This window comes from Microchirus variegatus (genome assembly GCF_963457635.1).
Source record: "Microchirus variegatus genome assembly, chromosome: 8".
NCBI lineage: Eukaryota > Metazoa > Chordata > Actinopteri > Pleuronectiformes > Soleidae > Microchirus > Microchirus variegatus.
The window spans coordinates 4,351,939-4,368,450 of NC_139809.1; the positions used below are offsets into that span (position 1 = coordinate 4,351,939).

A 16,512-nucleotide genomic window follows, 5' to 3' on the forward strand; every position below is an offset into this window, starting at 1 on the left:
TGTAGGCCTATTTTCTCCAGTGAATGTTGATGACTTGAATTTTTGAAACTTGTTTAAAATAAACCTAAATGCAAAGAATGTTTGTCTGTTAACTGCAAAACTGTCCACCAGTTCCTTTGACAAAAGCCTCAAACTTGGCAGGTGATAAGGACACCTTGTTGTTCTCAGGCTGTCACTGTTAATTTGAAATTCGATATTATTTCGAACGTGGAATGTGAAGTTCCCGTTTTTACGGTTATTACCTGCTCGAGATTTAAATGCTCCATTTTCACAAGTGCCTGTTCAACTAGTTCCCTCTAGAGTCCAGCAGAGGGCGCGCACAAGGTTTCCTATCTATTCCATGACTGTGACAGAGCCACAGCAGCCTGGAAACTCTCCTCTCTTCACACGATCAGCAAAAAAATGCTAATACATTTTTCAAAATAAAACACCAGTGTAAACGTCCACTCTGTATTCATTATTACCCCCAGTAAATTAACTTTACACACAACAATAACGAATCCATTACGAAACATGAAATGGAGGTCGGTAAATGATGTATACTTCACAATAAAAACACATTTATGATGCACAAAAACAGAGATGACGAGGATAACTGTAACTAAAACAGCGTAAATATATGTAATTAAACGTCAAGTGTAATAGATTTAATAAAGCGATAATTACAACCAAATGTATAATTACTATTAAAAAAAATTGAGAGCAAATATATTTAGTCTCATATTTTGTGAGGGCCACCCTGAGGTGGTCTACTATAGTTTCCTTTTAATATCAATCGAATTTAGGGAGAATTGTTGATTCTGCAATTTCAGATGGCTTTATTTTGTAATTGCACACACAAAAGTAATGTCTAATATAGATATCATTAAAAAAAACAGGGGCAGGCTTTGCACAGTTTTTGGAAGTTATGGCATGGCGTTAAACTATATACACGACAATCATCATCTGGCAATCTGGAAACCACAGACTAAAAATGGACTATGCAACGACGATGAAACCGCACTTACTGCAAGTGAAAACGTTTCTTTTCTTTTTGAAATGACAAACAAAAACAAATGAGAATTAAATCTTGCTTTCATTGGACCACACACGTTGTTGCAATGCTTCCGATTTATATCTAGAGCTAAACATTTTCAACGAAATATAAGGAGTCCCCAGAGCAGCTCTAATTGTCATTCCAGCACACGTTTTATTTCAGAGCAGGCTTATGATCACCCGTGTGAAACCCCAACCTCATATTTGCAGAAACAAACGGCACAATAAAACCGTCTCATTGCGTTTGTTCGTGTTACACGTAAAGCTTGCAACACCTTCCATGTTCTCAACTCTTCCTTCAGCATGCAACACTCTAAATCAGATGGATGACCAGGATTTTTAGGGAGTATATAAAAAATGAATCCCTACATCTTCGTTCCACAAGATTCCAACATTCAAATGAGGGGGCGAAAAAAATTACAAAACTTTATTTTCCCCTGGCAGGACTTAAACACGATGAACGGTGAAAAAGGTGCCATGAAAATGTGTTCTAGGAAATTCCACTCGTTGGGTCAGAGACCGAAAATGCAGTTTAAAATCAAAGCAATCATAAAAATATATTAATCTCTCTCCTTTGTCACCTTTTGAATATAAATATATATATTTAAATGCAATAAAGCAGAGCATGCATCAACCATGTTTAAGAGAGTGTCTTAAATAATGACTAGATGCAACAATAACATGAAAAGACCAACTAAGTCTTACATAAAATATTGGCAGTGAATAAAAAGGATTAAAAATGCTTGAGAGAGCATGTGTAAGAGATGCTGATCAAGATGCTTTGACAGAGAAAACATAACACAGAGTTCCACAATGTAACAGGCTGTAAAAAGGCTCTTTCCTGATGCTAACATTTAAGTCTTCAGTCATGTCGCCCAAACTATAAACACAAGAGTGGCTGTGGTTGAAAACAATGCTTATCGTTTCTCCTCCTCGTCGTCTTCCCCCCCCAACAACGAGCGGAGTCACTCTGGAACCGCAGCAGCTGCGATCTCTAATTTACCGTGCATGTCCTGGTCGATCCTGCAAAACAGATTCATCGGTCATGAGACTCTTGTGTCACTACAAGGGCTGCGGGACAAAGCTCGCTGATAATGAAAGCAACGACGGGCTACTCCCCTTTTTCCATTTGCATCCTGAAATGTGACCAATACCCTCGTAGTGAGGCAATATTTCTGGATACGATTTCTAGGTAGAGGTATGATTTCTTACATTACTGGAGACTACTTTCTTGAGAAAATGAATTACAAAATAAAATATTTGTTTTTTACTGAAAACACTAAATGGTGTGAAGAATACAAACCATAAGTGTGTGAAGGCCAAATTCCATTTTACAAACGTTTTTTGTGCTTATAAACTTCAGTGCATTTCTCCACAGCATCATGTCAGTATATATACATATATATATACACTGACATAATGATATACATGTATATATATATTATATTATATATATTTATATAAATATATTTTTATATATATATTTTTACACACATATATGTGTGTATATATGTACACACACACACACATATGTGTATATATATACACACATAGTATATTTGTATATGTATATATACACACACACACACACATATATATATACATATAGGTAAATAAGTATATATAAAAGTAAAAATTTAGAAACGAAAAATAAAAAGCTATTAAAGCTAATTGTGGTGCTTTTTACACCTTGAGAGAACACAATGGAGGTTTGTAGAGATTAACCAAACATCAGCAAGCAGTGGGTATGCAGTGGGGTCATGCAAAGAGCTGTGAGAGTGAACGAGCCGTGTGATCAGTGAGGGCATGGTTATGTGCAACCACACACACACACCACAGTGACTAAGGCCCTGCTCCGACATGGCGTCAGCACGAATTCTGAGAAATCCAATCACAAAAGAACAGTTCATACCGAGCGTTAGAATGTCTGTGTGTCTCCAGACTACACAGGTTGGTTCATGGTAGACAGGATAGCAGAGTGAGAGCCAAATCATTGTGCAAACCTCTTCTCTCAAATTGCGTGCAGAGCTGCTCTGCTCTGCTCCGTGTGAGAGAAGTCGGTTTGTGTCACCCTTTTGAAAACAGCTGACGATTGTGCCGTGTCAGAGTAATAATCGGAGGTCAAACGCATTCTTGAAGAATCTTACATGTTCTCACACCTGAAATTAAAGCAGTCCACGCTTTATAATACATACACACTATAAGCATTAGTGAAGCATTAATAAATATTGAATTCATAATTTGTAACACATGAATACTCATTAGTATGTAGTGTATAAACACTGTTATAAATGTTTTACTCATGTGCTGAAGTGTTGACATGTACTGAGCGACTGCTGGACACACACACAGAGAGAGGTGAGAGAGAGCAGTCCCTTGTAAGTCGATCAAAAAGCTTGTTTGTTGGAGGTGGATGCTGATTGGCTGCTTGAGTACAGCAGCTATTTGGACACAGTAAAACTGTGTTTATAACCTACATACTCATGGGAATTTGTGCGTTATAAATGATGAATTCAATATTTATTAATACTCAACTAATGCCAATAGTGTGTATGCATTATAAAGTGTCACCCAGGCCACTTGTGAATGGATCCCTCAGGACAGATGTTGACATCAGATCTGAACAGACCTTAGTAGACAAGTAAACAAGCCTTGTATTTCCACCTCATTCAGTTGTAAAAACATGAGCAAACTTACCCAAAATCAAAATATCAAACTCTGAACCTAGTATTTAAAAGACAAATGCATCTTAGTGCTACTTGACCCCAGCTTTCCTATAAGGAATTAGCAGTGCATTAAACATCTTGATGAGTTTTATGAGTCAGCATAACAGTAGAGCACCAGTGTGTCAGGGACAAAAACCCCCCTACTTTATTAATGTTTTTAATCACATAGAGATAGCTGTTGACAGCTGTTTTAACAGCTAACACCTTTTTTTAAAGCTTAATTTAATAGAACTGGCTGAACTACCAACTTTTGCAAATGAATCAGTTACTCAGTCGGCTTCATAGAAATGCCCTCCATCTACTCAGGAACAATTTGCGGGATAATAAGAAGAGCAGAATTTTGGCCTAAGGGTATGATTCAATAGAAAAAAAAAAACAGGAACAGAATGAGATGCACGGGCACATTTCTAAAAGCCAACAGACAACCTTCATTGTTAGTATTTGTGAAAAGCGAGACTGGTCCTGGGTGAAAGTGCATATACCTTTTACGGCTTGTCCTATTTTTTTCGTGGTCAAACCTTTAGGAGGGGGCAGGGGGAAACTAAGTCAAGAAAAGGAGACATATACAACCAAAAAGCAACCAAACATCCGAAGAGCAAAACCTGCAGGGAACATCCAAATGTCTTTGAAGCAATAACATATCATGCGATAAAAGAAGAAAGAAAGACAGCCCTTCTACTTCATGGTTTGTAGTCGTAAATCCTACACACAAAATAACTTGAGTCTACCAGTGAGAGGATGCTGAGCTGTGAGCATTGTACTTGTTAAACATATTGATATACATGATCAGATTATAAACAAACTATTTTAATATCTTTCATACAATTTGAAGTATGTGTATGTGTTTCTCCTAATAAAATATAGATACAATTTATTTATTGTCAACCACTTTATCCATCCATCCACACTAAGGCTGAACAATTTTGAATAAATATCCAATTGCGGTTATTTTGACAGGAATTGTAATATGATTTGCGATGTCCCGAGGGAATGGTGATTTTGACTTATTTTCATTCGAAAAACAAATTTAAAAGGATTACTGTCTGATATTTGTGCAGATCTGTAAGAAACAAAGATGTTCTCTTCAGTCTGTAGAATAAGATGTGTATAAATCAAGACAATAATGATATTTCGACACAAATACAGCGCCTCCTGCGATTTGAAAAATTGTTCAGCCCTAGAACATTCAAATTCCATACAGAAAGGGGGTCACAAACCGTCATGTGACCCCATATGGAAGCGAAACACATTTCAACCGCGAATTTAAGAATTATGGCGTAAAGACTGAAAACGGTTTCTCTCCAGTGCTCTGATGTGGATTTTTTTTGAGATGTGTCTAAAGATACAGCTTGATGATGCACCAAAGTCATAGTTTGCATAGCTCCTGCTCAAAAGCTTTAGTCGGCACTTAAGTGCGCATGTGTGTGTGTTGCCATCAGGGATTCAGAGCAGAGAACATTGCCAAATTGTACATGATGTGAATTTGGCCGAGGTGATTAGTAACACATTTTCCTGTGGGGTGACAAAGTCAGAGGACGTACTTTTCATTGCATTACACGCATTTGAACTGAAATAAAACCAGAGTCTTCACTGAAACGGGTGGAAAAGTGCTGATGTGCTCGAGTGAAACATACTTACTGTTTGATACAATCCGGAATGGACACGTACTCCATTGGAACCAGTGCTGCAAGGTCTGTCAAGCTGTACACGTACTTGATTTTTTGACTAAATTTGGAGCTGTGGAAAGAAGTAGAAAGTGTCACAATCTCAGGCTATGAAAGGGCAGACATGGAGGACATGTGGTCGGTTTCTATTCAGTCAAGAAATGTATAGATATACAGTCGATGAAAGGACAGGAATTAATGTTTGGACGGAGAATAAATTATTTTAAAATGAAAACGTATTGGCGTGAAATGCAGATTCAAAGAGATTAATATGTATAGAGCTGAAACAATTACGCGATTATTAATCGATTACTAAATTAATCGTTTAGAAGCTTTTTTCATTATTAAAACAAGATTTCTGATTGTTTTAGCTTCTTAAATGTGAATATCTTCTCGGTTTCTTTGCTCCATGTAACAAAGAAATCGTTAAAACTGAATCAATTTGGTTTGTGGACAAAACAAGACGTTCGAGAACATCGTCATTTCCAGGTTTGACAAACACCGATCGACGTTGTATAACGTTTTCGGACCAAACGATTAATCGACTGATCGGGAAAATAACCGATTACGAAAAAATAAACGTTAGCTGTAGCTCTAAATATGTACAATAAGTTGAAACAGTACAGATACCTTATGAAAGGTTTCGTCAGTGCCAGCAGGGTGCGAATAAACCAAGAAGGATGGACAATTATCAAAGATTTCAGGTTCTTTCTTAACCTGTACAAAAAATGTGAGAACAGTAAAACAACACACACACACACACATATATAATATAATGACGTCTCTTTGAGAATTGCGACTCACCTCCTATCAATCTGCTGATAACACTTTCTGAGCCAGCCGACAGTTGGCATCTTTTTACGAGAGGTCGCCCCGTTCAAATACACTATCATATAGTTCTCAGCAACCAGAAGCTCCAGTGTGCCAATGACATACCTAGAAGCAAGACATTTATATCACTGACGGTTTTTAAAATGTTAACTCACAAGCCCAAAGGAATTCAAATAAACGCTCACTTGAATAAATTGTCCATGATGTATCTGTAATTTGGCTGATTGCTCTCCGGCATGAAGCAAACAGCAAAGACGATTATGGCATTCAAGCCGTCTCCATAGTAACCTGCAAGGAAAAAATCGAATATAAAAAAGGTTGATGATCTGGCGCTAAAACAATTAATATTGGTAACACTTTAGTTTAGGGCACACATTCACCATAAAGTAGGTGCTTATTAACATATACAAGTAGCATACTAGCCCTTTATTAGTAACCATTAAGCACGTATTAACACCTTATTCTACCTCTATAACAACATGTATTAAGATTTTTCCAACATAAGTTGTCAATACCTGCTTAATATTTCCTAATGAAGTGCTAGTATGCTACTTATATGCATGTTAGTTAATGGTGAATATGTGCGCAAATGTTATCACAATGTCATGCTTCTGACCTCCATGGCTGATAACCCTCTTGTAAGGTTCAATAGCCTTCATGTCGACTCTGTGCTCCTGGTCTCCAAAACGAAACATCCTCCAGCGTCGACCCTCCTCCCTCTCCTCTGAGACCGAGTACTCCTGAACTGACTCCACACCTTTCTGTAGCAGCTCTGTGGTTTTTGGTTTTGGGAGATCGTCTAAAGGGGGGGAGGGGGAGGAAAGATTTGTAAGCCCACAGCTTGGATAGTCAAATCAATGGAGACTTGCCTGATTTTCTCAAATTAGATCTATGTCAATCAAATACATTTTGATCAAATGTTTATTTTTTTTCCAAACACATGCAATTTAATCAATTGACAGCAAGATTACACTTAACATTTGTTGTTTTGTAACTGAAGGCATGCTTTCTCTGCAAATCAACAGGAACAATCACATCCATGTGACCCTTGTCTTAAAGCTGCAGTCAGCAGGTTTGCTGGATTAACAGTTAATAGTGGAGGTTTTTCAAATTACTCAGGTTTCTGGACCACAGCTTTCTGGTCCAGGGATCCTCTCATCGGACGAGCATTGAAAGACGACAGACGACTTAAAGCAATCTCTCAATACTGACAAATTTCATTACATCTATTGTCCAAATTTGTTTTAAACCCTTTCCCTTTAAAAAAAATGTTTTGTTAATGATGCAGCACCAGAAATGACCTCTATGGAGAGAACATAGAGGTCATTTCTGACCACAGTGAGCAAGGCCAATTCATCACCATGAAGATTTTTAGGGGCTAAGACCGGATCAAGACGAAGACAAAGTGAGTGAGGTCTGAGTGTTTTGAGTTCTGCACGGGGAACAACATTATTGCAGATGCAATGATGGAAAGACGCATCGACTCCCCGGCATTGAATATCAAATCTACCAATCTACAAATAATACAGACCCAGTGCTGGTAATAGCACAAACATGTGGATCACTTTAAGCTACTGGTGAATATTTTCATAAATACCTGACCCCAAAGTAGATACATCAATGGTCTGTTAAATTTGATACGACCACACAGTGCAACTCTGCTAATACAGTCATTGGTGATAATTCTCAAACTCAAACCTTAAAAAAAATGCATCAGACTTTCTGAAGTAATCCCCAAATTGTCAAGCACAGGGTGCTGTAGCTTGGCCTCAGCCATGCCCTCTTCGCACGATGTTACTCAGTCCGTTTACATGCACAATTTAATCGAGCTAAAGCCGTAGGCCAACCAAGCCAGGCAATCGGACAACTTGCCGCCAAGCCTGAGTTTATATGCGGAGGAGAAAAGTCTGACTCAACCTTCGTAAAATTGTGCTCTATTTCTCTTTATAAAAAATATTTTGGTGCATGCGCGGAACGCCAATTCCCACTTCAGTCCGACTAATACATGCAGGAGAAAGTAAAGTAGTCCGATTAAGACTAGCTTGACTAACTAACTTGTTTACATGGCATTAAGAAAACCGAACCCGTCTACAATCTGACTTTTAACATGCATGTAAACGCAATGACTGATGTATTGGAGTGACGGGATCAACACCACAGATGACACTGTAATGAATAACACTGCTGACTCGGTTGTTACCTTATCGGTTAGTTCCAGTGATGCAGTGAAGCAAGTAACTCAAGTCACTTAACTGGTCTGTTAAGTTATTGTTTACAGTTTTGTTGTTTTGTTTTTAACTGGTCTGTCAAGTAATTGTTTACAGTTTTGTTGTTTTGTTTTGAACTGGTCTGTTAAATTATTGTTACAGTTTTGTTTTTTTTGTTTTTAACTGGTCTGTTATGTTTATTGTTTACAGTTCAGTTTCTTGTTTTTAACTGGTCTGTTAAGTTATTGTTTACAGTTTTTGTTTTTTTTACTGGTCTGTTAAGTTATTGTTTACAGTTTTGTTCCTTGTCTTTAGCTGGTCTGTTTAGTTATTGTTTACAGTTGTTGTCCTGCTTGTCTTGTTTGCCTAGATTTGTCTTATTTTTACCTGAACCTAATACGCACCTTATTTACATTCACTCTTATCTTATTTCTTTCTATGTACAGTTTTTATAACATTGTGTAATTGTTAATCTGTATACGGAGCTGCTGAAACCCTGTTCTCTCCCCACTGTGGGATAAATAAAGCTATCTTATCTTATCTTATCTTATCTTAAAGTTTGTGCAGAAGATACAGGAAGCTGCGTATATTAAAAGTTCGATCTCAACATTTCATCAAACGATATTAGATCTTTCAATTGTAGAATAGATATGAATCGTAACCCAGCCCTACCGACTGCAATATAATAAGTTCCAGTAATGTGAGAATAAAAGAAAATGTAACACAACGAAATATTGACAGACAAAAAAGCACACATCGTCAAAGGTTCAAATTGCTCCTACTTCATGACTGCTCCTTTTACAGTGATCATTGAACTGTTTAAACATATCTTGCTTGATTATTTCCTCAAATTTTCATGGAAAAAAAAAAAACCCCACATGCGTAAAAAAAAAGTATGTAAAAATGAAGAGGTATGAAACACCATTCACAACATGATTTGTTTGAACAACTGAAAAATAGGGGTTGATTGACTGATGGTTGGCAGGGTAAAAAAACACAGGTTCTGTCTAAGAGACCTTACCACGAGGAAAAGTGAAACCTGTTGCTGGCCTGTGCCCTGTATCCAGGCAGAGCATGGAAACATTTCTTCCCAGTGATAAAGAGGAAGGCAGCAGTGAAGAAACAAAGATAAACAACAAAGCATATTTTAACTACTCCAGCTGCCTACACAAAGCTAGAAAAGTGGGTAATTACCAATGCACCCAAGAGGGTGGACATAAAAGACTTTGAAAACACATTTGCTTATGTATTACAAGTTACAATAAAACGGAGATACATACATTTCCATAAATATTATATTATTATAGATTAAAATATAGGTCAAATTATGAGTAAACGTTACGTTGCTGTGACCAAGATAGAATAAATCAGAGGAGAGGCATGTTTCCACCACAGGAACTGGGGACTTTCTACGGCAGGAACGAGGGACTCAATGGAAGTAATGGACCATTTATTTGGCCCAAAAAATTGTTTTGTTTGGGGGTTGAAAACCATGTGGGTGGAGCTTGCAGCAGTGCATTTCTGATTGCTGAATTGTATTTCCCTTGCCATTTTTATAAACCTAAAGTAGCAAACGAAACCAATGTAATTTTAGCAATGCTGAGAATAGCTGGTTGTGTTCATGTGTTTTGCCTTAGCTTTGTTACTAGAACTCATTCTAGTAACAAAGCAAACAGCAGCACGACATGGATCTCTTCATGGTTACCATTGTTGACGTTTTGTGTTGTTGTTGTTGTTTCCTGTTGTCCTGCCCTCTCATGACACAGTTTCAAATATGACCCAAAACTGTCCATACTCCATACTAGTTTCTAGTATGGAGTATGCATCTCTGATGCATCTCTGATAGCTATACTATTAGTTCTTGTTTTAGATAGCTCCTCTGTTAACTTTGTTGTTAGCCCCACAATTACAGAGGGAAGTGTTCTACATAAAGGCCAACAATATGTTTGATCATTTTCTATGGCAAGCAATAGCGATGTTGTGGCGTAGACTTTTACATCACTGCCGTCTGGTGGACAGCAGTGTAACAGTTCATTGTGGGTGTGGTTTGCTCACATGTCATCATGCTACTTTACATCATCATTCCTGGCCTTTCACCGCAGTGGAAACGTGCCTGAACAATGGCCTGCAAGAGCCATGTAGATCCTGGTACCTGCAACATCAATGTCAATACATGATATAATTAAGCCTTTACCTTCCCACTCAAACTCATTGCTGTTGTCTGAGGGTGTGTCGATGTCATCAAGGTCTAGCTCTGTGCTTTCATCCAGTTCATCTGAGAGAAGAGAACCCTCACTGCGATCCAATGTCAGACTGATGTCTGGTGCTGCAAGCTTTTTCTTTGCCTTCTTGCTATGGTCGATTACATAGTCTAGGGTAGAAACCAAGACATTAATGGTTATACTGTTATACAGGTTCAGGTGTTTTCTAAGTCTACCATAATACAAAACTATTCCCACCAAATCTTTAGCTTAGAAAGCAATCTTAAATCCACAGCTGTATTAATTGATATTTGAATCAATGCAATACAATATTGTTCTGCTTTAATAATAACATTGTTGTAATTAATATCGTTATTGCAAATATTTGAAACATCAGGGCAGTATTTTCATTTCTCAAGATTATTGGCTTAAATGCTTAAAACTATTGCCTTTGTACTCAACCTCTGGAAGACTTCTTTGAAAGACACTTTTTTGATCTTGCCAACTCGGAGTGCTGAGCTCTGACATTAGTTCCGAATGAACTTTTGAGAGGATTTTGGGAGAAACAAGACTGACTACCTTTTAAGCTGCGACTTCAAAAGGAGAAAGGAGATACATACTGGGGGAAATGGGACTATCACAAATTCAAAGACTGTTAATACTTGTCTGTTCATCTGAATATGTCTGGTATGCACTGTGGAATGTACCAAGTAGTGTATTGTAAGAGATAAGAATTGCTTTGCAATTGTAGTTGTTCTGGTCCTCATCTGTTCTTTGTTCATATATGTATATATATAAATATATATATTTTATGGACATGTGATATTATAATATTCTGTTTTCCTTACCAGGGTCTCGGTCTTCAGGTGATGCAGCAAAAAGCTCTTCTTCAAGCTCCTCCTCCTCTGGTAGGGGCCTGAAAATAAAACAAGAGGGGAACAGGTCATCAGTAGGTCTTCTGTCTATGTGACTTCAATACACAAAGATATGCGTTCCATACTTTACTAAATTTACTAAAATAATGATAAAATGCAAAATTACCGTGGAAAGTCCTCATCTTGCCACTCTTCCTTAAGTTCAACTCCTTCCATTCTTAAACGGGCCTCTGTTGTGGCGACTGATTCTTGGCGATCAAGACTGGAAATTAGAACACAAACATGTTTTGCTATTGTTGAAGTTTTAAGGCCTGTACTTACTAAAAGTCTGTTGTACTCCAATTTCAATTAGCACAAGAGCAAGAAAAGATTATCTATGACCAACAAAACCCTAAGAGACACAAATGGTCATCTGTCAACACTTGCTTGTAACTTCTACAATCCTCAAAGGTTTCAGGGGGAAACATTGAGGTCCTATTGCTCTACCAAGAGTCAAGCGCAGCTTTGTTTTATTACAAAGTTACTGGATAGGAAAATAAACCATAAAGAATATCCAAAAATCATAGAAATGTTTGACAAAACAGGAGGAGCACAATAATAAAGTATGCATTAAAGAGAAATGTTAAAAACGAAAGAAAAGCTACAGAATATTGCTTCAGGGTATATTGATATATGCTACATATGTTTCACTTAACCCTTCGATAATTGTGTACCATGTACATACAATAACAGCCTCATTATTGTAAACAAATTACATACCGTAAACAAAACCAACCATAATGGAGCATTGCGCTATTAAATTATAGACAATTTAACATTCAAATGCATTGTGACATAAAGGAATGAATTGCAAAAATATCAAAAGCTGTGACTGTGTTCAATGTATGCAAAATGCAAAACAATAAATACCAAGCAACACTAAATGGGTCATAGATCCACCCAAGCTTGTTGGGGTGTGGAATGAGAGGCCACCAATTATTTGTTATGTTAAAGTATAGCAAATGCAGACCACATCCTGAAAGTTTGAAGTGACAATAGGAGACCCAGGTGCTATATAACACATTGCAGTGTTTGTGAATTGCTGATTGTGTCGTTTCAAATTCAAATTGATTTCGATTTGACAATCGTCAAATATTTGAAATGAATCACATACATTGATTATTAATTAACGGAGCGATTCTTGAATAATATCACACGTTACAGTACTAATCAATACATGAATAATAGTCCTGCGTTGTGGGTGACTGCCTTTACAAATTGGAAGGTCACACACTACATACAGAAAATACTGTAGGAATTTGTGTGTGAGTGACTTGTTTTATCTAATGTCAAGTGCTTTGAGTTGGTTGTGCACACAGACCTGTTAACATGTTGATTGTCTCTGAATGTTGCTTGTTCCAAGTCATGTAATCAGATCACTGGCTTCTTGAAAAGCTTATCAGCTTGCGTTGAGGGATTAGTTATAAACCATGAATGCTGATCGTGACATCTGTATCTTTGCTATACAGAGCTCCTTTTGATGCACTGAGCACATGCATGACCGAATTTGTATTCCCAGACACAAAAACATTCTGGGAATTTGGTTCTCAACATTTCACAAGGTATCAGCGTAGCGGATTGCTTGTGTTTCACACTAATCACTACATTATACTCAAGAAAACTGTGAGAGGTCTGGGTGCCACAGGAATTTAGTTTCCTCAAAAAGAGGCTTGCAACCTAAAGTGTTCTGGTGACATTACTGGATGTAAATGTAATCAGCCACACTGACTCAAAAAGTAAAACAAATAAGTATGTGAAAAAAATTCAATAAATTAATTAATCATCAACTATTTTGCTCAATGATTGATCGCTTTGACTTTTTTTTAAACAATTAAAACAAGCTTTCTGATTTTGAAGTGATATTTAACAAAGAAATCATTAAAACTGAATCATTTTGGTTGGTGGACAAAACATGACATTTGAGAAAATTATCGTTTTCAGGTTTGTTAACTCATTGGCATTGGCCTCATTGTATAGGCGTCAATTCAGATACAACCGTTCACTGCCAATAACGTCTGATGAAAGAAGAGATTCTACTCTTTCTTTTGGTAGTTTCGGTGTTTACGTCATAGAACAAACTATTTTTGGAGTCTTGGAAAATCAGTCAACAATAAATGGCTGGCAGCCAATGAGTTAAACACTGATCAACATTTTTCTGACATTTTGTTAAAAATCAGTAAGCTTGTTATTTTGATTACGCCGATCACACTGGTTAAAGAATTCCATCTGGCTGTCAGCTTAGTTGACCTAAAATGACTTGCTCAGGCTTGCTAATAACTTAATTATACGTTAACCATTTTATAAAGACAATTATCTGCTGAATCTCCCTCATGTGTAACTATTTGTTGATGTGTCATCCCTTATTACATGACCCTAACCCTAACACAAGCATTTAGTTCCCTTATAAACACAACAGGTCAAGCGGTTTAACCCTGCTTCAAGAAAGTCCCGAGTTCCTCCTGCATGCTCTCCTGCTTGAAAAATTTGATATGCAATTTCCTTTGGTTAGATAGGGCGGCCTATTTTAGCTTTCGTGAAACAGCTCATTCAGTACTGTTGGTTATGCTGACGACAGAAGGTAGACGCATAATCCGCAAAGTTATCCTCACACACAAAGGATCACACATTTCAAGACGACAACATGTAGACATGTCCTCTCCATAAGACGCATTTAATTTGCAGCTGTCCTGATGTGTCATACATATTTGTTTCCCATTTTAACTGCACATGTAGTGATGTGCCCGTTTCTTTATGTATTCCACTACAGTAGTAGTAATGAGAGTCATTGACATACGTATCAACAGGATACAACAGGGATTGCATGTGGAGGATAAAGCGGTACACAATGAATGAATGAAAGTTACATTATTGTTGATTGTGTTCTTTTAACACAGTGGTCCTTTTTTTTATATCCTAGCCTGTGGAGCATTTTACTACATGGTATTATGATAATATGATAAGTTTGTCCTTGGCCAGAATTAAGTACATGTTGAGATTAATGGTCACCCCTCAACAATATTCAATAATAGTAATAACAACAACAACAATAATAAAAAATGTTATACACTCTAAACCTAGCTTCTCCAAATACTGCAATGTCAAAATGTTAAGATACCTTCTCCTCTCATAGGACCAGCACAGCAACTAACAGCCAACAGCAACAATATTGGCAATAACAATGAATGATAACTGGCCTGTCAAAGCACTTTCGAATGTAGTGTCTCAGTCTGAATACATGAACACACACCACAGGTAGTAATTCAGGGGGAGATTCTGGAGTCTGGGTGAGTTTTGCAATGAAGAGATACTGGGATACTGGTGAAACCTGCCACTTGATCAACCCTGAGGTCATGTCAATGTTACACTATATATAGTTTACTTGAGCAAAGTCAAAACTCAAGGATTTGGGTCATTGTAATGTTTATCATTTACATTTAAAACATATACACTGATGAGTCTAAGTCTAAACATGTGTGATCTTAGAATATTTGTTAAATAGAAAGATTTAACATGCCACACTGCACAACTTTGGAGGACTTATGGCAAAACCATTGCTCACATTCTCCTCCAGAAACAGAGAAAGAAGGAAAGAAAACCTAAAATAAGATCATGTTGTCATTATTCAGGCAATATTTTAGAATTTTAAATGCATATATGACAGACCTTCCCACAGGTCCAGATGGTGAGCGTGGCTGGGAAGGTTTCACTGGAGTAGAACTTCTGGCTCCAGGCTGTTTGTGTACATGTTCTGGCGTCGTCTTCTCCTGCAAGGTAACTCTCGTGGTCGTCAGACTCTCCTTCAGGGCCTCTTCGCCATTTCCAATGGTGCTATTTTGTAATTCATCTGCTTCCTCCACGTCACCTTCTCCGGACACCCCGGAGGATGAGGGACTGGAAGTCTGCCTGTTTCCACCATGAGTCCTCCTGGGTGTGACACAATCCGGGTTGCTATTGTTCACATTCATATCACTTACACCGTGTAGCACGGCTTCACTCTCAATCACACCCGACGCCATGGGTTTGTCCTGTTGTCGGTGGAGCGTAACAGTCCGTGAACAAACGACAAAACACACCTGTTTATCAGTGACACAAATCAACAAGATCGCTCAGTCTGATTCACAACTTCTGAAGAAGTTTGTGGCGAGTGTGCAGTACCGCTACCGCTTTTGTTGACAGCTAGCGACACCTACCAACTATCTCATTAACAAGTCGTGTTAAATGTCCCACAGGCTCCACACATTGTCACATTTTCAAGATGGGTCACGGTGTAGAGTCGAGACGTCCAAAAAGTAGCTTAGCAAATGGAGCGGAGCGGAGCGGAGCGGAGCGGAGCGATCCTACCTATGTCAGTTCATTTCCTTCCTTCCTCCAACCGTTAACCCACGTATGTCACGCTAGCGCGTGAGCTACCGTTAGCCAACGTAGCCGCAGCAAAACAAGCTAATGCCGTACGGCTTAAGTCCAAACAAATCACACCAAAGTAGTTGACAACTTCGGGAAGCCCGTTCCCCTGGTTCGTGTATAGTACAAAGTCAGTACCCGCTGATTCCACCACCCGGAACTTTCAGTACCGGTGTCAGACCACAACTGTTGTTTGCCAACAACGCTAGCTGCTTCCCTGTTGCGCAGCTAGCGTTAGACAGCTTTCCACTGAGTTGCCAGGTGTCGTTTCCTCGTGGTTTGTTTCTAAACGTTTTACTTCCCTCAACACAACACGTAGTAAACGACATAAAACATTTTGTTTTCATTTCAAACTGCAAAGTTGTTCACCGCCTCATCTTGTGACAGACGAAGATTTAAGATCTCCGAGTTGTGATTTGTCATTATGTTCTACCCAAACTCAAGAGAACAAAGTTGTGTGTACCGTAAAATACTAAATGAATAAATACATATCAATACTATTCCAGGGACACCAAATATTTATAATTTCTCCT

General features: G+C 38.0%; 1 protein-coding gene across 3 annotated transcripts; it reads right to left on the reverse strand.

Moving 5' to 3' along the window:
• Positions 1-1,320: 1,320 nt before the first annotated feature.
• bnip2 (BCL2 interacting protein 2) lies at positions 1,321-16,138 on the reverse strand (the record flags this gene model as incomplete). Of its 3 annotated transcripts, XM_083893927.1 has the most annotated exons (11): positions 15,242-16,138; positions 11,706-11,801; positions 11,513-11,580; positions 10,658-10,834; positions 6,873-7,055; positions 6,442-6,544; positions 6,230-6,361; positions 6,056-6,142; positions 5,400-5,498; positions 4,244-4,279; positions 1,321-2,058 (listed from the first exon to the last, which is right to left on the reverse strand). In XM_083893927.1, exons 1-11 carry the CDS (start codon positions 15,592-15,594, stop codon positions 2,001-2,003), a joined length of 1,392 nt encoding a protein of 463 aa, XP_083750053.1. In that variant the 5' UTR covers positions 15,595-16,138. The 3 variants fall into 3 exon arrangements, with proteins under 3 accessions (XP_083750053.1, XP_083750054.1, XP_083750055.1); XM_083893928.1 differs by lacking the exon at positions 4,244-4,279; XM_083893929.1 differs by lacking the exons at positions 1,321-2,058; positions 4,244-4,279 and having other exon boundaries at positions 5,396-5,498.
• Between the last annotated feature and the right edge of the window lie 374 nt (positions 16,139-16,512).